Source organism: Coregonus lavaretus (genome assembly GCF_964263955.1).
Source record: "Coregonus lavaretus genome assembly, contig: HAP1_SCAFFOLD_833, whole genome shotgun sequence".
NCBI classification, from domain to species: Eukaryota; Metazoa; Chordata; class Actinopteri; order Salmoniformes; family Salmonidae; genus Coregonus; species Coregonus lavaretus.
In genome coordinates, this window is record NW_028158266.1 from 182,749 (window position 1) to 206,108 (window position 23,360).

Sequence of the window (23,360 nt, forward strand, 5' to 3'; positions counted from 1 at the left end):
CACGGAGTCACAAGGAGACACACACGGAGACACACACGGAGACACAAGGAGACACACACAGAGAGACACACACAGACAGAGAGATTGAGAGATGAAAAGACAGGATGAGGGTAACACTATCCCTGGGTAACACTCTCCCTGGGTAACACTCTTCCTGGGTAACACTAACCCTGGGTAACACTCTCCCTGGGTAACACTCTCCCTGGGTAACACTAACCCTGGGTAACACTCTCCCTGGTTAACACTCTCCCTGGGTAACACTCTCCCTGGGTAACACTCTCCCTGGGTAACACTCTCCCTGGGTAACACTCTCCCTGGGTAACACTCTCCCTGGTTAACACTCTCCCTGGTTAACACTCTCCCTGGGTAACAGTATCCCTGGGTAACACTCTCCCTGGGTAACACTCTCCCTGGGTAACAGTATCCCTGGGGAACACTATCCCTGGGTAACACTCTCCCTGGGTAACAGTATCCCTGGGGAACACTATCCCTGGGTAACACTCTCCCTGGGTAACACTCTCCCTGGGTAACACTATCCCTGGGTAACACTCTCCCTGGGTAACAGTATCCCTGGCTAACAGTAGCAATGGTCATCAAAATTGTTAAAAAGGTTTTACAAACAATTCTAATAAATGCAACAGTTGGACAATGAATTTTTATATCAGATATTGACTGAATTATAGCACATAAAAACATTTTACTGGCATGGGACGAGTTCAGGGCTTTTGGTGGGAATTCAGGTATTCAATTTGTCAGATTTCACTTGTTTTTCTTAGAATGCCCTCATACAGTGGGGAGAACAAGTATTTGATACACTGCCGATTTTGCAGGTTTTCCTACTTACAAAGCATGTAGAGGTCTGTAATTTTTATCATAGGTACACTTCAACTGTGAGAGACGGAATCTAAAACAAAAATCCAGAAAATAACATTGTATGATTTTTAAATAATTAATTTGCAATTTATTGCACAACATAAGTATTTGATACATCAGAAAAGCAGAACTTAATATTTGGTACAGAAACCTTTGTTTGCAATTACAGAGATCATACGTTTCCTGTTGGTCTTGACCAGGTTTGCACACACTGCAGCAGGGATTCTCCAGATCCTTCAGGTTTCGGGGCTGTCGCTGGGCAATACGGACTTTCAGCTCCCTCCAAAGATTTTCTATTGGGTTCAGGTCTGGAGACTGGCTAGGCCACTCCAGGACCTTGAGATGCTTCTTACGGAGCCACTCCTTAGTTGCCCTGGCTGTGTGTTTCGGGTCATTGTCATGCTGGAAGACCCAGCCACGACCCATCTTCAATGCTCTTACTGAGGGAAGGAGATCTCGCGATACATGGCCCCATCCATCCTCCCCTCAATACGGTGCAGTCGTCCTGTCCCCTTTGCAGAAAAACATTACCAAAGAATGATGTTTCAACCTCCATGCTTCACGGTTGGGATGGTGTTCTTGGGGTTGTACTCATCCTTCTTCTTCCTCCAAACACGGCGAGTGGAGTTTAGACCAAAAAGCTCTATTTTTTGTCTCATCAGACCACATGACCTTCTCCCATTCCTCCTCTGGATCATCCAGATGGTCATTGGCAAACTTCAGACGGGCCTGGACATGCGGGGGGACCTTGCGTGCACTGCAGGATTTTAATCCATGACAGCGTAGTGTGTTACTAATGGTTTTCTTTGAGACTGTGGTCCCAGCTCTCTTCAGGTCATTGACCAGGTCCTGCCGTGTAGTTCTGGGCTGATCCCTCACCTTCCTCATGATCATTGATGCCCCACAAGGTGAGATCTTGCATGGAGCCCCAGACCGAGGGTGATTGACCGTCATCTTGAACTTCTTCCATTTTCTAATAATTGCGCCAACAGTTGTTGCCTTCTCACCAAGCTGCTTGCCTATTGTCCTGTAGCCCATCCCAGCCTTGTGCAGGTCTACAATTTTATCCCTGATGTCCTTACACAGCTCTCTGGTCTTGGCCATTGTGGAGAGGTTGGAGTCTGTTTGATTGAGTGTGTGGACAGGTGTCTTTTATAAAGGTAATGAGTTCAAACAGGTGCAGTTAATACAGGTAATGAGTGGAGAACAGGAGGGCTTCTTAAAGAAAAACTAACAGGTCTGTGAGAGCTGGAATTCTTACTGGTTGGTAGGTGATCAAATACTTATGTCATGCAATAAAATGCAAATTAATTACTTAAAAATCATACAATGTGATTTTCTGGATTTTTGTTTTAGATTCCGTCTCTCACAGTTGAAGTGTACCTATGATAAAAATTACAGACCTCTGCATGCTTTGTAAGTAGGAAAACCTGCAAAATCGGCAGTGTATCAAATACTTGTTCTCCCCACTGTATATACAGTTGATGTCGGAAGTTTACATACACTTAGGTTGGAGTCATTAAAACTCGTTTTTCAACCACTCCACAAATTTCTTGTTAACAAACTATAGTTTTGGCAAGTCGGTTAGGACATCTACTTTGTGCATGACACAAGTAATTTTTCCAACAATTGTTTACAGACAGATTATTTCACTTATAATTCACTGTATCTCAATTCCAGTGGGTCAGAAGTTTACATACACTAAGTTGACTGTGCCTTTAAACAGCTTGGAAAATTCCAGAAAATGATGTCATGGCATTAGAAGCTTCTGATAGGCTAATTGACATCATTTGAGTCAATTGGAGGTGTACCTGTGGATGTATTTCAAGGCCGACCTTCAAACTCAGTGCCTCTTTGCTTGACATCATGGGAAAATCAAAAGAAATCAGCCAAGACTTCAGAAAAAAAATTGTAGACCTCCACAAGTCTGGTTCATCCTTGGGAGCAATTTCCAAACGCCTGAAGGTACCACGTTCATCTGTACAAACAATAGTATGCAAGTATAAACACCATGGGACCGCGCAGCCGTCATACCGCTCAGGAAGGAGAAGCGTTCTGTCTCCTAGAGATGAACGTACTTTGGTGCGAAAAGTGCAAATAAATCCCAGAACAACAGCAAAGGACCTTGTGAAGATGCTGGAGGAAACAGGCACAAAAGTATCTATATCCACAGTAAAACAAGTCCTATATATCGACATAACCTGAAAGGCCACTCAGCAAGGAAGAAGCCACTGCTCCAAACCGCCATAAAAAAGCCAGACTACAGTTTGCAACTGCACATGGGGACAAAGGTCGTACTTTTTGGAGAAATGTCCTGTGGTCTGATGAATCAAAAATAGAACTGTTTTCCCATAATGACCATCGTTATGTTTGGAGGAAAAAGGGGGTTGCTTGCAAGCCGAAGAACACCATCCCAACCGTGAAGCACGGGGGTGACAGCGTCATGCCGTGGGGGTGCTTTGCTGCAGGAGGGCTGGTGCACTTCACAAAATAGATGGCATCATGAGGAAGGAAAATTATGTGGATATATTGAAGCAACATCTCAAGACATCAATCAGGAAGTTAAAGCTTGGTCGCAAATTAGTCTTCTAAATGGACAATGACCCCAAGCATACTTCCAAAGTTGTTGCAAAATGGCTTAAGGACAACAAAGTCAAGGTATTGGAGTGGCCATCACAAAGCCCTGACCTCAATCCTATAGAAAAGTTGTGGGCAGAACTGAAAAAGCGTGTGCGAGCAAGGAGGCCTACAAACCTGACTCAGTTACACCAGCTCTGTCAGGAGGAATGGGCCATAATTCATCTAACTTATTGTGGGAAGCTTGTGGAAGGCTACCCGAAATGTTTGACCCAAGTTAAACAATTTAAAGGCAATGCTACCAAATACTAATTGAGTGTATGTAAACTTCTGACCCACTGGGAATGTGATGAAAGAAATAAAAGCTGAAATAAATCATTCTCTCTACTATTATTCTGACATTTCACATTCTTAAAATAAAGTGGTGATTCTAACTGACCTAAAACATGGAATTTTTACTAGGATTAAATGTCAGGAATTGTGAAAAACTTCATTTAAATGTATTTGGCTGAGGTGTATGTAAACTTCCGACTTCAACTGTACATGTAATTATTTATCAGGTCTTTTTCAAATATTTTGTGTTAAAGAAGATGATATGTGCCTCATTTGCATAAATACACCCAGTATGTTTGCATATATGAAGACATCAGCATAAAGGGGTGGAACAGGAAGACATCAGCATAAAGGGGTGGAACAGGAAGACATCAGCATAAAGGGGTGGAACAGGAAGACATCAGCATAAAGGGGTGGAACAGGAAGACATCAGCATAAAGGGGTGGAACAGGAAGACATCAGCATAAAGGGGTGGAACAGGAAGACATCAGCATAAAGGGGTGGAACAGGAAGACATCAGCATAAAGGGGTGGAACAGGAAGACATCAGCATAAAGGGGTGGAACAGGGCTGCAACCACCAAACAGCCGCTCTGTCTACCTTCCCTGTACTCAGCTGTGCTGGCTAGACTGCCTCGTTCATTACTGCTCTTACAATCTCTTGCATAATTCAACAAGTGTGTCAATAGCAGGATACATGAAGATTAAAAATCAACACGCTTGGCTCCAGATTACACCTATCTAAACAGACAGGCTCCAGATTACACCTATCTAAACAGACAGGCTCCAGATTACACCTATCTAAACAGACATGCTCCAGATTACACCTATCTAAACAGACAGGCTCCAGATTACACCTATCTAAACAGACAGGCTCTAGATTACACCTATCTAAACAGACAGGCTTGGCTCTAGATTACACCTATCTAAACAGACAGGCTCTAGATTACACCTATCTAAACAGACAGACAGGCTCTAGATTACACCCATCTAAACAGACATGCTCCAGATTACACCTATCTAAACAGACAGGCTCTAGATTACACCTATCTAAACAGACAGACAGGCTCTAGATTACACCTATCTAAACAGACAGGCTCCAGATTACACCTATCTAAACAGACAGACAGGCTCCAGATTACACCTATCTAAACAGACAGACAGGCTCCAGATTACACCTATCTAAACAGACAGGCTCCAGATTACACCTATCTAAACAGACAGGCTCCAGATTACACCTATCTAAACAGACAGGCTCCAGATTACACCTATCTAAACAGACAGGCTCCAGATTACACCTATCTAAACAGACAGACAGGCTTTAGATTTCACCTATCTAAACAGACAGGCTTGGCTCTAGATTACACCTATCTAAACAGACAGGCTCCAGATTACACCTATCTAAACAGACAGGATTGGCTCCAGATTACACCTATCTAAACAGACAGGCTTGGCTCCAGATTACACCTATCTAAACAGACAGACTTGGCTCCAGATTACACCTATCTAAACAGACAGGCTCTAGATTACACCTATCTAAACAGACAGGCTCCAGATTACACCTATCTAAACAGACAGGCTTGGCTCTAGATTACACCTATCTAAACAGACAGGCTTGGCTCTAGATTACACCTATCTAAACAGACAGGCTTGGCTCCAGATTACACCTATCTAAACAGACAGGCTTGGCTCCAGATTACACCTATCTAAACAGACAGGCTCCAGATTACACCTATCTAAACAGACAGGCTTGGCTCCAGATTACACCTATCTAAACAGACAGGCTCCAGATTACACCTATCTAAACAGACAGACAGGCTTTAGATTTCACCTATCTAAACAGACAGGCTTGGCTCTAGATTACAACGATCTAAAGAGACAGGCTCCAGATTACACCTATCTAAACAGACAGGCTTGGCTCCAGATTACACCTATCTAAACAGACAGGCTCCAGATTACACCTATCTAAACAGACAGGATTGGCTCCAGATTACACCTATCTAAACAGACAGGCTTGGCTCCAGATTACACCTATCTAAACAGACAGACTTGGCTCCAGATTACACCTATCTAAACAGACAGGCTCTAGATTACACCTATCTAAACAGACAGGCTCCAGATTACACCTATCTAAACAGACAGGCTTGGCTCTAGATTACACCTATCTAAACAGACAGGCTTGGCTCTAGATTACACCTATCTAAACAGACAGGCTTGGCTCCAGATTACACCTATCTAAACAGACAGGCTTGGCTCCAGATTACACCTATCTAAACAGACAGGCTCCAGATTACACCTATCTAAACAGACAGGCTTGGCTCCAGATTACACCTATCTAAACAGACAGGCTCCAGATTACACCTATCTAAACAGACAGGCTTGGCTCCAGATTACACCTATCTAAACAGACAGGCTTGGCTCCAGATTACACCTATCTAAACAGACAGACTTGGCTCCAGATTACACCTATCTAAACAGACAGGCTCCAGATTACACCTATCTAAACAGACAGGCTTGGCTCCATATTACACCTATCTAAACAGACAGACTTGGCTCCAGATTACACCTATCTAAACAGACAGGCTCCAGATTACACCTATCTAAACAGACAGACAGGCTCCAGATTACACATATCTAAACAGACAGGCTTGACTCTAGATTACACCTATCTAAACAGACAGACAGGCTCTAGATTACACCTATCTAAACAGACAGACAGGCTCTAGATTACACCTATCTAAACAGACAGGCTCTAGATTACACCTATCTAAACAGACAGGCTCCAGATTACACCTATCTAAACAGACAGGCTCTAGATTACACCTATCTAAACAGACAGGCTCCAGATTACACCTATCTAAACAGACAGGCTCTAGATTACACCTATCTAAACAGACAGGCTCCAGATTACACCTATCTAAACAGACAGGCTCTAGATTACACCTATCTAAACAGACAGGCTCTAGATTACACCTATCTAAACAGACAGGCTCCAGATTACACCTATCTAAACAGACAGGCTCTAGATTACACCTATCTAAACAGACAGGCTCTAGATTACACCTATCTAAACAGACAGGCTCCAGATTACACCTATCTAAACAGACAGGCTCTAGATTACACCTATCTAAACAGACAGGCTCCAGATTACACCTATCTAAACAGACAGGCTTGGCTCCAGATTACACCTATCTAAACAGACAGGCTTGGCTCCAGATTACACCTATCTAAACAGACAGGCTCTAGATTACACCTATCTAAACAGACAGACTCCAGATTACACCTATCTAAACAGACAGGCTCTAGATTACACCTATCTAAACAGACAGGCTTGGCTCCAGATTACACCTATCTAAACAGACAGGCTCCAGATTACACCTATCTAAACAGACAGACAGGCTCTAGATTACACCTATCTAAACAGACAGGCTTGGCTCTAGATTACACCTATCTAAACAGACAGACAGGCTCCAGATTACACCTATCTAAACAGACAGGCTCCAGATTACACCTATCTAAACAGACAGGCTTGGCTCCAGATTACACCTATCTAAACAGACTTTACATTGTTTGCGAGCTCAGACATAATATCACTATAATCTGAGTGTTCATTTTCTGATTCCGCTCCAGCCATTACCACGAGCCCGTCCTCCCCAATTAAGATGCCACCGACCACCTGTGACCTCAAAGTCTGTTTAAAGAACGTACAAAAACGTTTTTGGGGAAACGTGTCGTTCAGTACAAACCGTTCCGCAACTTTAGCGAACGTTCAATGGAACTGAAGGCACCACTGGGCAACAGTCTCACCTGCCGATGTCCTGGGAGGAGGGAGTGACTGAAGTTGTCCTGGAAACACTGCCAGGAGCCAATCCTGTCGTAGAACTGCTGGCCTGCAACAATCAATCACAGCACACTCCTTCACTTCAACAACCAATCAGCAGTGACTGCTGTCGACCAATGAAACAATTAACCAATCAATACCTTCAAGATGTTGCTGGATCGACTACTTGACCGACCTGGACCTTTAGTACTCTGTAGATAGATAGATAGATAGAGAGAGAGAGAGAGAGAGAGAGAGAGAGAGAGAGAGAGAGAGCGAAAGTGAAAGCGAGAGAGAGAGAGAGAGAGAGAGAGAGAGAGAGAGAGAGAGAGAGAGACAGAGAGAGAGAGAAAGAGAGAAAGGAGAGAGAGAGAGAGAGAGAGAGAGGTGGGAGAGAGAGAGAGAGAGAGAGAGAGAGAGAAAGAGAGAGAGAGAAAGAAAGAGAGAGAGAGAGAGAGAGACAGAGAGAGAGAGAAAGAGAGAAAGGAGAGAGAGAGAGAGGTGGGAGAGAGAGAGAGAGAGAGAGAGAGAGAGAGAGAGAGAGAGAGAGAGAGAGACAGAGAGAGACAGAGAGAGAGACAGAGAGAGATAGAGAGAGAGAGATGTGGAATTCAGAAACAGTCCAGTGTTAGTTTAAAGGTCTTACATAAACTACTAAATCCATGATCCTTTGCTACAACACAGATCCTTCTAGAACACAGATCCTTCTAGAACACAGATCCCTCAACACAGTCTGGTCCCGGACTACATATTTTTGCTCCAGCCCTGCACTGTCACACCTGACTCAACTACCCAAGGGCCTGATGACACCAAACTCTATTGCTAGACACCAAACACTACAATATCCACAACCCCACTCTCCTCAGCAGCCAAACACTACAATATCCACAACCCCCCTCTCCTCAGCAGCCAAACACTACAATATCCACAACCCCCCTCTCCTCAGCAGCCAAACACTACAATATCCACAACCCCCCTCTCCTCAGCAGCCAAATACTACAATATCCACAACCCCCCTCTCCTCAGTATCTGCCAGTAACTTTCTCCAGCTTCATGCTCCTAACCTGCTTGCTGTCACTTGGGTGTGTGTAGTATTCAGTGGTGGTGTGTGTGAGTGTGTGTGTGTGTGTGTGTGTGTGTGTGTGTGTGTGTGTGTGTGTGTGTGTGTGTACATGGTGTGTGTGTGCATGTGTAGTATTCAGTGATGGTGTGTGTGCAGAGGCTGGGCTCTGTTGCTCTAGGCTCTGGGCTCGGGCTCTGTTGCTCTGGGCTCTGTTGCTCTGGGCTCTGTTGCTCTGGGCTCTGGGCTCTGTTGCTCTGGGCTCTGGGCTCTGTTGCTCTGGGCTCTGTTGCTCTGGGCTCTGTTGCTCTGGGCTCTGTTGCTCTGGGCTCTGGGCTCTGGGCTCTGTTGCTCCGGGCCACACCATTCTGTTGTTAGGGGTATGTCCACACCATTCTGTTGTTAGGGGTATGCCCACACCATTCTGTTGTTAGGGGTCTGTCCACACCATTCTGTTGTTAGGGGTATGTCCACACCATTCGGTTGTTAGGGGTATGTCCACACCATTCTGTTGTTAGGGGTATGTCCACACCATTCTGTTGTTAGGGGTCTGTCCACACCATTCTGTTGTTAGGGTTATGTCCACACCATTCTGTTGTTAGGGGTATGTCCACACCATTCTGTTGTTAGGGGTATGTCTACACCATTCTGTTGTTAGGGGTATGTCCACACCATTCTGTTGTTAGGGGTATGGCCACACCATTCTGTTGTTAGGGGTATGTCCACACCATTCTGTTGTTAGGGGTATGTCCACACCATTCTGTTGTTAAGGGTATGTCCACACCATTCTGTTGTTAGGGGTATGTCCACACCATTCTGTTGTTAGGGGTATGTCCACACCATGTCCACACCATTCTGTTGTTAGGGGTCTGTCCACACCATTCTGTTGTTAGGGGTATGTCCACACCATTCTGTTGTTAGGGGTATGGCCACACCATTCTGTTGTTAGGGGTATGTCCACACCATGTCCACACCATTCTGTTGTTAGGGGTATGGCCACACCATTCTGTTGTTAGGGGTATGGCCACACCATTCTGTTGTTAGGGGTATGTCCACACCATTCTGTTGTTAGGGGTATGTCCACACCATTCTGTTGTTAGGGGTATGTCCACACCATTCTGTTGTTAGGGGTATGGCCACACCATTCTGTTGTTAGGGGTATGTCCACACCATTCTGTTGTTAGGGGTATGTCCACACCATTCTGTTGTTAAGGGTATGTCCACACCATTCTGTTGTTAGGGGTATGTCCACACCATTCTGTTGTTAGGGGTATGTCCACACCATGTCCACACCATTCTGTTGTTAGGGGTCTGTCCACACCATTCTGTTGTTAGGGGTATGTCCACACCATTCTGTTGTTAGGGGTATGGCCACACCATTCTGTTGTTAGGGGTATGTCCACACCATGTCCACACCATTCTGTTGTTAGGGGTATGGCCACACCATTCTGTTGTTAGGGGTATGGCCACACCATTCTGTTGTTAGGGGTATGTCCACACCATTCTTTTGTTAGGGGTATGTCCACACCATTCTGTTGTTAGGGGTATGTCCACACCATTCTGTTGTTAGGGGTATGGCCACACCATTCTGTTGTTAGGGGTATGTCCACACCATTCTGTTGTTAGGGGTATGTCCACACCATTCTGTTGTTAGGGGTATGGCCACACCATTCTGTTGTTAGGGGTCTGTCCACACCATTCTGTTGTTAGGGGTATGGCCACACCATTCTGTTGTTAGGGGTATGTCCACACCATTATGTTGTTAGGGGTATGTCCACACCATTCTGTTGTTAGGGGTCTGTCCACACCATTCTGTTGTTAGGGTTATGTCCACACCATTCTGTTGTTAGGGGTATGTCCACACCATTCTGTTGTTAGGGGTATGTCTACACCATTCTGTTGTTAGGGGTATGTCCACACCATTCTGTTGTTAGGGGTATGGCCACACCATTCTGTTGTTAGGGGTATGTCCACACCATTCTGTTGTTAGGGGTATGTCCACACCATTCTGTTGTTAAGGGTATGTCCACACCATTCTGTTGTTAGGGGTATGTCCACACCATTCTGTTGTTAGGGGTATGTCCACACCATGTCCACACCATTCTGTTGTTAGGGGTCTGTCCACACCATTCTGTTGTTAGGGGTATGTCCACACCATTCTGTTGTTAGGGGTATGGCCACACCATTCTGTTGTTAGGGGTATGTCCACACCATGTCCACACCATTCTGTTGTTAGGGGTATGGCCACACCATTCTGTTGTTAGGGGTATGGCCACACCATTCTGTTGTTAGGGGTATGTCCACACCATTCTGTTGTTAGGGGTATGTCCACACCATTCTGTTGTTAGGGGTATGTCCACACCATTCTGTTGTTAGGGGTATGGCCACACCATTCTGTTGTTAGGGGTATGTCCACACCATTCTGTTGTTAGGGGTATGTCCACACCATTCTGTTGTTAAGGGTATGTCCACACCATTCTGTTGTTAGGGGTATGTCCACACCATTCTGTTGTTAGGGGTATGTCCACACCATGTCCACACCATTCTGTTGTTAGGGGTCTGTCCACACCATTCTGTTGTTAGGGGTATGTCCACACCATTCTGTTGTTAGGGGTATGGCCACACCATTCTGTTGTTAGGGGTATGTCCACACCATGTCCACACCATTCTGTTGTTAGGGGTATGGCCACACCATTCTGTTGTTAGGGGTATGGCCACACCATTCTGTTGTTAGGGGTATGTCCACACCATTCTTTTGTTAGGGGTATGTCCACACCATTCTGTTGTTAGGGGTATGTCCACACCATTCTGTTGTTAGGGGTATGGCCACACCATTCTGTTGTTAGGGGTATGTCCACACCATTCTGTTGTTAGGGGTATGTCCACACCATTCTGTTGTTAGGGGTATGGCCACACCATTCTGTTGTTAGGGGTCTGTCCACACCATTCTGTTGTTAGGGGTATGGCCACACCATTCTGTTGTTAGGGGTATGTCCACACCATTATGTTGTTAGGGGTATGTCCACACCATTCTGTTGTTAGGGGTATGTCCACACCATTCTGTTGTTAGGGGTATGTCCACACCATTCTGTTGTTAGGGGTATGTCCACACCATTCTGTTGTTAGGGGTATGTCCACACCATTCTGTTGTTAGGGGTATGTCCACACCATTCTGTTGTTAGGGGTCTGTCCACACCATTCTGTTGTTAGGGGTATGTCCACACCATTCTGTTGTTAGGGGTATGTCCACACCATTCTGTTGTTAGGGGTATGTCTACACCATTCTGTTGTTAGGGGTATGTCCACACCATTCTGTTGTTAGGGGTATGGCCACACCATTCTGTTGTTAGGGGTATGTCCACACCATTCTGTTGTTAGGGGTATGTCCACACCATTCTGTTGTTAGGGGTATGTCCACACCATTCTGTTGTTAGGGGTATGTCCACACCATTCTGTTGTTAGGGGTATGTCCACACCATGTCCACACCATTCTGTTGTTAGGGGTCTGTCCACACCATTCTGTTGTTAGGGGTATGTCCACACCATTCTGTTGTTAGGGGTATGGCCACACCATTCTGTTGTTAGGGGTATGTCCACACCATGTCCACACCATTCTGTTGTTAGGGGTATGGCCACACCATTCTGTTGTTAGGGGTATGGCCACACCATTCTGTTGTTAGGGGTATGTCCACACCATTCTGTTGTTAGGGGTATGTCCACACCATTCTGTTGTTAGGGGTATGTCCACACCATTCTGTTGTTAGGGGTATGGCCACACCATTCTGTTGTTAGGGGTATGTCCACACCATTCTGTTGTTAGGGGTATGTCCACACCATTCTGTTGTTAGGGGTATGGCCACACCATTCTGTTGTTAGGGGTCTGTCCACACCATTCTGTTGTTAGGGGTATGGCCACACCATTCTGTTGTTAGGGGTATGTCCACACCATTATGTTGTTAGGGGTATGTCCACACCATTCTGTTGTTAGGGGTATGTCCACACCATTCTGTTGTTAGGGGTATGTCCACACCATTCTGTTGTTAGGGGTATGTCCACACCATTCTGTTGTTAGGGGTATGTCCACACCATTCTGTTGTTAGGGGTATGGCCACACCATTCTGTTGTTAGGGGTCTGTCCACACCATTCTGTTGTTAGGGGTCTGTCCACACCATTCTGTTGTTAGGGGTATGTCCACACCATTCTGTTGTTAGGGGTCTGTCCACACCATTCTGTTGTTAGGGGTATATCCACACCATTCTGTTGTTAGGGGTATGTCCACACCATTCTGTTGTTATGGGTATGTCCACACCATTCTGTTGTTAGGGGTATGTCCACACCATTCTGTTGTTAGGGGTATGTCCACACCATTCTGTTGTTAGGGGTATGTCCACACCATTCTGTTGTTAGGGGTCTGTCCACACCATTCTGTTGTTAGGGGTATGTCCACGCCATTCTGTTGTTAGGGGTATGTCCACACCATTCTGTTGTTAGGGGTATGTCCACACCATTCTGTTGTTAGGGGTCTGTCCACACCATTCTGTTGTTAGGGGTATGTCCACACCATTCTGTTGTTAGGGGTATGTCCACACCATGTCCACACCATTCTGTTGTTAGGGGTATGTCCACACCATTCTGTTGTTAGGGGTATGGCCACACCATTCTGTTGTTAGGGGTCTGTCCACACCATTCTGTTGTTAGGGGTATGTCCACACCATGTCCACACCATTCTGTTGTTAGGGGTCTGTCCACACCATTCTGTTGTTAGGGGTATGGCCACACCATTCTGTTGTTAGGGGTATGGCCACACCATTCTGTTGTTAGGGGTATGTCCACACCATTCTGTGGTCCTCTGTAGCTCAGCTGGTAGAGCACGGCGCTTGAAACGCCAAGGTAGTGGGTTCGATCCCCGGGACCACCCATACACAAAAATGTATGCACGCATGACTGTAAGTCGCTTTGGATAAAAGCGTCTGCTAAATGGCATATTATTATTATTATTATTATTATTATTATTTATTATTATTTATTCTGTTGTTAGGGGTATGTCCACACCATTCTGTTGTTAGGGGTATGTCCACACCATGTCCACACCATTCTGTTGTTAGGGGTCTGTCCACACCATTCTGTTGTTAGGGGTATGTCCACACCATTCTGTTGTTAGGGGTATGTCCACACCATTCTGTTGTTAGGGGTATGTCCACACCATTCTGTTGTTAGAGGTATGTCCACACCATTCTGTTGTTAGGGGTATGTCCACACCATTCTGTTGTTAGGGGTATGTCCACACCATTCTGTTGTTAGGGGTATGTCCACACCATTCTGTTGTTAGGGGTATGTCCACACCATTCTGTTGTTAGGGGTATGTCCACGCCATTCTGTTGTTAGGGGTATGTCCACACCATTCTGTTGTTAGGGGTATGTCCACACCATTCTGTTGTTAGGGGTATGCCCACACCATTCTGTTGTTAGGGGTATGTCCACACCATGTCCACACCATTCTGTTGTTAGGGGTCTGTCCACACCATTCTGTTGTTAGGGGTATGTCCACACCATTCTGTTGTTAGGGGTATGTCCACACCATTCTGTTGTTAGGGGTATGTCCACACCATTCTGTTGTTAGGGGTATGTCCACACCATTCTGTTGTTAGGGGTATGTCCACACCATTCTGTTGTTAGGGGTATGTCCACACCATTCTGTTGTTAGGGGTATGTCCACACCATTCTGTTGTTAGGGGTATGTCCACACCATTCTGTTGTTAGGGGTATGTCCACACCATTCTGTTGTTAGGGGTATGTCCACACCATTCTGTTGTTAGGGGTATGTCCACACCATTCTGTTGTTAGGGGTGTGTCCACACCATTCTGTTGTTAGGGGTATGTCCACACCATGTCCACACCATTCTGTTGTTGGGGGTATGTCCACACCATTCTGTTGTTAGGGGTATGTCCACACCATTCTGTTGTTAGGGGTATGTCCACACCATTCTGTTGTTAGGGGTATGTCCACACCATTCTGTTGTTAGGGGTCTGTCCACACCATTCTGTTGTTAGGGGTATGTCCACGCCATTCTGTTGTTAGGGGTATTTCCACACCATTCTGTTGTTAGGGGTATGTCCACACCATTCTGTTGTTAGGGGTCTGTCCACACCATTCTGTTGTTAGGGGTATGTCCACACCATTCTGTTGTTAGGGGTATGTCCACACCATGTCCACACCATTCTGTTGTTAGGGGTATGTCCACACCATTCTGTTGTTAGGGGTATGGCCACACCATTCTGTTGTTAGGGGTCTGTCCACACCATTCTGTTGTTAGGGGTATGTCCACACCATTCTGTTGTTAGGGGTCTGTCCACACCATTCTGTTGTTAGGGGTATGTCCACACCATTCTGTTGTTAGGGGTATGTCCACACCATTCTGTTGTTAGGGGTCTGTCCACACCATTCTGTTGTTAGGGGTATGTCCACGCCATTCTGTTGTTAGGGGTATTTCCACACCATTCTGTTGTTAGGGGTATGTCCACACCATTCTGTTGTTAGGGGTCTGTCCACACCATTCTGTTGTTAGGGGTATGTCCACACCATTCTGTTGTTAGGGGTATGTCCACACCATGTCCACACCATTCTGTTGTTAGGGGTATGTCCACACCATTCTGTTGTTAGGGGTATGGCCACACCATTCTGTTGTTAGGGGTCTGTCCACACCATTCTGTTGTTAGGGGTATGTCCACACCATGTCCACACCATTCTGTTGTTAGGGGTCTGTCCACACCATTCTGTTGTTAGGGGTATGTCCACACCATTCTGTTGTTAGGGGTATGTCCACACCATTCTGTTGTTAGGGGTATGTCCACACCATTCTATTGTTAGAGGTATGTCCACACCATTCTGTTGTTAGGGGTATGTCCACACCATTCTGTTGTTAGGGGTATGTCCACACCATTCTGTTGTTAGGGGTATGTCCACACCATTCTGTTGTTAGGGGTATGTCCACACCATTCTGTTGTTAGGGGTATGTCCACGCCATTCTGTTGTTAGGGGTATGGCCACACCATTCTGTTGTTAGGGGTATGTCCACACCATTCTGTTGTTAGGGGTATGCCCACACCATTCTGTTGTTAGGGGTATGTCCACACCATGTCCACACCATTCTGTTGTTAGGGGTCTCTCCACACCATTCTGTTGTTAGGGGTATGTCCACACCATTCTGTTGTTAGGGGTATGTCCACACCATTCTGTTGTTAGGGGTATGTCCACACCATTCTGTTGTTAGGGGTATGTCCACACCATTCTGTTGTTAGGGGTATGTCCACACCATTCTGTTGTTAGGGGTATGTCCACACCATTCTGTTGTTAGGGGTATGTCCACACCATTCTGTTGTTAGGGGTATGTCCACACCATTCTGTTGTTAGGGGTATGTCCACACCATTCTGTTGTTAGGGGTATGTCCACACCATTCTGTTGTTAGGGGTATGTCCACACCATTCTGTTGTTAGGGGTGTGTCCACACCATTCTGTTGTTAGGGGTATGTCCACACCATGTCCACACCATTCTGTTGTTGGGGGTATGTCCACACCATTCTGTTGTTAGGGGTATGTCCACACCATGTCCACACCATTCTGTTGTTAGGGGTATGTCCACACCATTCTGTTGTTAGGGGTATGTCCACACCATGTCCACACCATTCTGTTGTTAGGGGTATGTCCACACCATTCTGTTGTTAGGGGTATGGCCACACCATTCTGTTGTTAGGGGTCTGTCCACACCATTCTGTTGTTAGGGGTATGTCCACACCATGTCCACACCATTCTGTTGTTAGGGGTCTGTCCACACCATTCTGTTGTTAGGGGTATGGCCACACCATTCTGTTGTTAGGGGTATGGCCACACCATTCTGTTGTTAGGGGTATGTCCACACCATTCTGTGGTCCTCTGTAGCTCAGCTGGTAGAGCACGGCGCTTGAAACGCCAAGGTAGTGGGTTCGATCCCCGGGACCACCCATACACAAAAATGTATGCACGCATGACTGTAAGTCGCTTTGGATAAAAGCGTCTGCTAAATGGCATATTATTATTATTATTATTATTATTATTATTTATTATTATTTATTCTGTTGTTAGGGGTATGTCCACACCATTCTGTTGTTAGGGGTATGTCCACACCATGTCCACACCATTCTGTTGTTAGGGGTCTGTCCACACCATTCTGTTGTTAGGGGTATGTCCACACCATTCTGTTGTTAGGGGTATGTCCACACCATTCTGTTGTTAGGGGTATGTCCACACCATTCTGTTGTTAGAGGTATGTCCACACCATTCTGTTGTTAGGGGTATGTCCACACCATTCTGTTGTTAGGGGTATGTCCACACCATTCTGTTGTTAGGGGTATGTCCACACCATTCTGTTGTTAGGGGTATGTCCACACCATTCTGTTGTTAGGGGTATGTCCACGCCATTCTGTTGTTAGGGGTATGTCCACACCATTCTGTTGTTAGGGGTATGTCCACACCATTCTGTTGTTAGGGGTATGCCCACACCATTCTGTTGTTAGGGGTATGTCCACACCATGTCCACACCATTCTGTTGTTAGGGGTCTGTCCACACCATTCTGTTGTTAGGGGTATGTCCACACCATTCTGTTGTTAGGGGTATGTCCACACCATTCTGTTGTTAGGGGTATGTCCACACCATTCTGTTGTTAGGGGTATGTCCACACCATTCTGTTGTTAGGGGTATGTCCACACCATTCTGTTGTTAGGGGTATGTCCACACCATTCTGTTGTTAGGGGTATGTCCACACCATTCTGTTGTTAGGGGTATGTCCACACCATTCTGTTGTTAGGGGTATGTCCACACCATTCTGTTGTTAGGGGTATGTCCACACCATTCTGTTGTTAGGGGTGTGTCCACACCATTCTGTTGTTAGGGGTATGTCCACACCATGTCCACACCATTCTGTTGTTGGGGGTATGTCCACACCATTCTGTTGTTAGGGGTATGTCCACACCATTCTGTTGTTAGGGGTATGTCCACACCATTCTGTTGTTAGGGGTATGTCCACACCATTCTGTTGTTAGGGGTCTGTCCACACCATTCTGTTGTTAGGGGTATGTCCACGCCATTCTGTTGTTAGGGGTATTTCCACACCATTCTGTTGTTAGGGGTATGTCCACACCATTCTGTTGTTAGGGGTCTGTCCACACCATTCTGTTGTTAGGGGTATGTCCACACCATTCTGTTGTTAGGGGTATGTCCACACCATGTCCACACCATTCTGTTGTTAGGGGTATGTCCACACCATTCTGTTGTTAGGGGTATGGCCACACCATTCTGTTGTTAGGGGTCTGTCCACACCATTCTGTTGTTAGGGGTATGTCCACACCATGTCCACACCATTCTGTTGTTAGGGGTCTGTCCACACCATTCTGTTGTTAGGGGTATGGCCACACCATTCTGTTGTTAGGGGTATGGCCACACCATTCTGTTGTTAGGGGTATGTCCACACCATTCTGTGGTCCTCTGTAGCTCAGCTGGTAGAGCACGGCGCTTGAAACGCCAAGGTAGTGGGTTCGATCCCCGGGACCACCCATACACAAAAATGTATGCACGCATGACTGTAAGTCGCTTTGGATAAAAGCGTCTGCTAAATGGCATATTATTATTATTATTATTATTATTATTATTTATTATTATTTATTCTGTTGTTAGGGGTATGTCCACACCATTCTGTTGTTAGGGGTATGTCCACACCATGTCCACACCATTCTGTTGTTAGGGGTCTGTCCACACCATTCTGTTGTTAGGGGTATGTCCACACCATTCTGTTGTTAGGGGTATGTCCACACCATTCTGTTGTTAGGGGTATGTCCACACCATTCTGTTGTTAGAGGTATGTCCACACCATTCTGTTGTTAGGGGTATGTCCACACCATTCTGTTGTTAGGGGTATGTCCACACCATTCTGTTGTTAGGGGTATGTCCACACCATTCTGTTGTTAGGGGTATGTCCACACCATTCTGTTGTTAGGGGTATGTCCACGCCATTCTGTTGTTAGGGGTATGGCCACACCATTCTGTTGTTAGGGGTATGTCCACACCATTCTGTTGTTAGGGGTATGCCCACACCATTCTGTTGTTAGGGGTATGTCCACACCATGTCCACACCATTCTGTTGTTAGGGGTCTCTCCACACCATTCTGTTGTTAGGGGTATGTCCACACCATTCTGTTGTTAGGGGTATGTCCACACCATTCTGTTGTTAGGGGTATGTCCACACCATTCTGTTGTTAGGGGTATGTCCACACCATTCTGTTGTTAGGGGTATGTCCACACCATTCTGTTGTTAGGGGTATGTCCACACCATTCTGTTGTTAGGGGTATGTCCACACCATTCTGTTGTTAGGGGTATGTCCACACCATTCTGTTGTTAGGGGTATGTCCACACCATTCTGTTGTTAGGGGTATGTCCACACCATTCTGTTGTTAGGGGTATGTCCACACCATTCTGTTGTTAGGGGTGTGTCCACACCATTCTGTTGTTAGGGGTATGTCCACACCATGTCCACACCATTCTGTTGTTGGGGGTATGTCCACACCATTCTGTTGTTAGGGGTATGTCCACACCATTCTGTTGTTAGGGGTATGGCCACACCATTCTGTTGTTAGGGGTATGTCCACACCATGTCCACACCATTCTGTTGTTAGGGGTATGGCCACACCATTCTGTTGTTAGGGGTATGGCCACACCATTCTGTTGTTAGGGGTATGTCCACACCATTCTGTTGTTAGGGGTATGTCCACACCATTCTGTTGTTAGGGGTATGTCCACACCATTCTGTTGTTAGGGGTATGGCCACACCATGTCCACACCATTCTGTTGTTAGGGGTATGTCTACACCATTCTGTTGTTAGGGGTATGTCCACACCATTCTGTTGTTAGGGGTATGGCCACACCATTCTGTTGTTAGGGGTATGTCCACACCATTCTGTTGTTAGGGGTATGTCCACACCATTCTGTTGTTAGGGGTCTGTCCACACCATTCTGTTGTTAGGGGTATGGCCACACCATTCTGTTGTTAGGGGTCTGTCCACACCATTCTGTTGTTAGGGGTATGTCCACACCATTCTGTTGTTAGGGGTATGGCCACACCATTCTGTTGTTAGGGGTCTGTCCACACCATTCTGTTGTTAGGGGTCTGTCCACACCATTCTGTTGTTAGGGGTATGTCCACACCATTCTGTTGTTAGGGGTCTGTCCACACCATTCTGTTGTTAGGGGTATGTCCACACCATTCTGTTGTTATGGGTATGTCCACACCATTCTGTTGTTAGGGGTATGTCCACACCATTCTGTTGTTAGGGGTATGTCCACACCATTCTGTTGTTAGGGGTATGTCCACACCATTCTGTTGTTAGGGGTCTGTCCACACCATTCTGTTGTTAGGGGTATGGCCACACCATTCTGTTGTTAGGGGTATGTCCACACCATTCTGTTGTTAGGGGTATGTCCACACCATGTCCACACCATTCTGTTGTTGGGGGTATGTCCACACCATTCTGTTGTTAGGGGTATGTCCACACCATTCTGTTGTTAGGGGTATGTCCACACCATTCTGTTGTTAGGGGTGTGTCCACACCATTCTGTTGTTAGGGGTATGTCCACACCATGTCCACACCATTCTGTTGTTGGGGGTATGTCCACACCATTCTGTTGTTAGGGGTATGTCCACACCATGTCCACACCATTCTGTTGTTAGGGGTATGTCCACACCATTCTGTTGTTAGGGGTATGTCCACACCATGTCCACACCATTCTGTTGTTAGGGGTATGTCCACACCATTCTGTTGTTAGGGGTATGGCCACACCATTCTGTTGTTAGGGGTCTGTCCACACCATTCTGTTGTTAGGGGTATGTCCACACCATGTCCACACCATTCTGTTGTTAGGGGTCTGTCCACACCATTCTGTTGTTAGGGGTATGGCCACACCATTCTGTTGTTAGGGGTATGGCCACACCATTCTGTTGTTAGGGGTATGTCCACACCATTCTGTGGTCCTCTGTAGCTCAGCTGGTAGAGCACGGCGCTTGAAACGCCAAGGTAGTGGGTTCGATCCCCGGGACCACCCATACACAAAAATGTATGCACGCATGACTGTAAGTCGCTTTGGATAAAAGCGTCTGCTAAATGGCATATTATTATTATTATTATTATTATTATTATTTATTATTATTTATTCTGTTGTTAGGGGTATGTCCACACCATTCTGTTGTTAGGGGTATGTCCACACCATGTCCACACCATTCTGTTGTTAGGGGTCTGTCCACACCATTCTGTTGTTAGGGGTATGTCCACACCATTCTGTTGTTAGGGGTATGTCCACACCATTCTGTTGTTAGGGGTATGTCCACACCATTCTGTTGTTAGAGGTATGTCCACACCATTCTGTTGTTAGGGGTATGTCCACACCATTCTGTTGTTAGGGGTATGTCCACACCATTCTGTTGTTAGGGGTATGTCCACACCATTCTGTTGTTAGGGGTATGTCCACACCATTCTGTTGTTAGGGGTATGTCCACGCCATTCTGTTGTTAGGGGTATGTCCACACCATTCTGTTGTTAGGGGTATGTCCACACCATTCTGTTGTTAGGGGTATGCCCACACCATTCTGTTGTTAGGGGTATGTCCACACCATGTCCACACCATTCTGTTGTTAGGGGTCTGTCCACACCATTCTGTTGTTAGGGGTATGTCCACACCATTCTGTTGTTAGGGGTATGTCCACACCATTCTGTTGTTAGGGGTATGTCCACACCATTCTGTTGTTAGGGGTATGTCCACACCATTCTGTTGTTAGGGGTATGTCCACACCATTCTGTTGTTAGGGGTATGTCCACACCATTCTGTTGTTAGGGGTATGTCCACACCATTCTGTTGTTAGGGGTATGTCCACACCATTCTGTTGTTAGGGGTATGTCCACACCATTCTGTTGTTAGGGGTATGTCCACACCATTCTGTTGTTAGGGGTATGTCCACACCATTCTGTTGTTAGGGGTGTGTCCACACCATTCTGTTGTTAGGGGTATGTCCACACCATGTCCACACCATTCTGTTGTTGGGGGTATGTTCACACCATTCTGTTGTTAGGGGTATGTCCACACCATTCTGTTGTTAGGGGTATGTCCACACCATTCTGTTGTTAGGGGTATGTCCACACCATTCTGTTGTTAGGGGTCTGTCCACACCATTCTGTTGTTAGGGGTATGTCCACGCCATTCTGTTGTTAGGGGTATTTCCACACCATTCTGTTGTTAGGGGTATGTCCACACCATTCTGTTGTTAGGGGTCTGTCCACACCATTCTGTTGTTAGGGGTATGTCCACACCATTCTGTTGTTAGGGGTATGTCCACACCATGTCCACACCATTCTGTTGTTAGGGGTATGTCCACACCATTCTGTTGTTAGGGGTATGGCCACACCATTCTGTTGTTAGGGGTCTGTCCACACCATTCTGTTGTTAGGGGTATGTCCACACCATGTCCACACCATTCTGTTGTTAGGGGTCTGTCCACACCATTCTGTTGTTAGGGGTATGGCCACACCATTCTGTTGTTAGGGGTATGGCCACACCATTCTGTTGTTAGGGGTATGTCCACACCATTCTGTGGTCCTCTGTAGCTCAGCTGGTAGAGCACGGCGCTTGAAACGCCAAGGTAGTGGGTTCGATCCCCGGGACCACCCATACACAAAAATGTATGCACGCATGACTGTAAGTCGCTTTGGATAAAAGCGTCTGCTAAATGGCATATTATTATTATTATTATTATTATTATTATTTATTATTATTTATTCTGTTGTTAGGGGTATGTCCACACCATTCTGTTGTTAGGGGTATGTCCACACCATGTCCACACCATTCTGTTGTTAGGGGTCTGTCCACACCATTCTGTTGTTAGGGGTATGTCCACACCATTCTGTTGTTAGGGGTATGTCCACACCATTCTGTTGTTAGGGGTATGTCCACACCATTCTGTTGTTAGAGGTATGTCCACACCATTCTGTTGTTAGGGGTATGTCCACACCATTCTGTTGTTAGGGGTATGTCCACACCATTCTGTTGTTAGGGGTATGTCCACACCATTCTGTTGTTAGGGGTATGTCCACACCATTCTGTTGTTAGGGGTATGTCCACGCCATTCTGTTGTTAGGGGTATGGCCACACCATTCTGTTGTTAGGGGTATGTCCACACCATTCTGTTGTTAGGGGTATGCCCACACCATTCTGTTGTTAGGGGTATGTCCACACCATGTCCACACCATTCTGTTGTTAGGGGTCTCTCCACACCATTCTGTTGTTAGGGGTATGTCCACACCATTCTGTTGTTAGGGGTATGTCCACACCATTCTGTTGTTAGGGGTATGTCCACACCATTCTGTTGTTAGGGGTATGTCCACACCATTCTGTTGTTAGGGGTATGTCCACACCATTCTGTTGTTAGGGGTATGTCCACACCATTCTGTTGTTAGGGGTATGTCCACACCATTCTGTTGTTAGGGGTATGTCCACACCATTCTGTTGTTAGGGGTATGTCCACACCATTCTGTTGTTAGGGGTATGTCCACACCATTCTGTTGTTAGGGGTATGTCCACACCATTCTGTTGTTAGGGGTGTGTCCACACCATTCTGTTGTTAGG

General features: G+C 46.0%; 1 protein-coding gene across 1 annotated transcript in view; it reads right to left on the reverse strand.

The window, feature by feature from the left end:
• Window positions 1-23,360, reverse strand: part of marchf1 (membrane-associated ring finger (C3HC4) 1) — a gene marked incomplete at both ends in the record, with an annotated part of 57,977 nt that overhangs the window by 20,524 nt on the left and 14,093 nt on the right. The window contains 2 exons of the mRNA XM_084198411.1: window positions 7,589-7,671; window positions 7,763-7,813. Coding sequence (XP_084054537.1) covers window positions 7,589-7,671; window positions 7,763-7,813 — 134 coding nt within the window. The remainder of the gene's footprint in view (window positions 1-7,588; window positions 7,672-7,762; window positions 7,814-23,360) is intronic.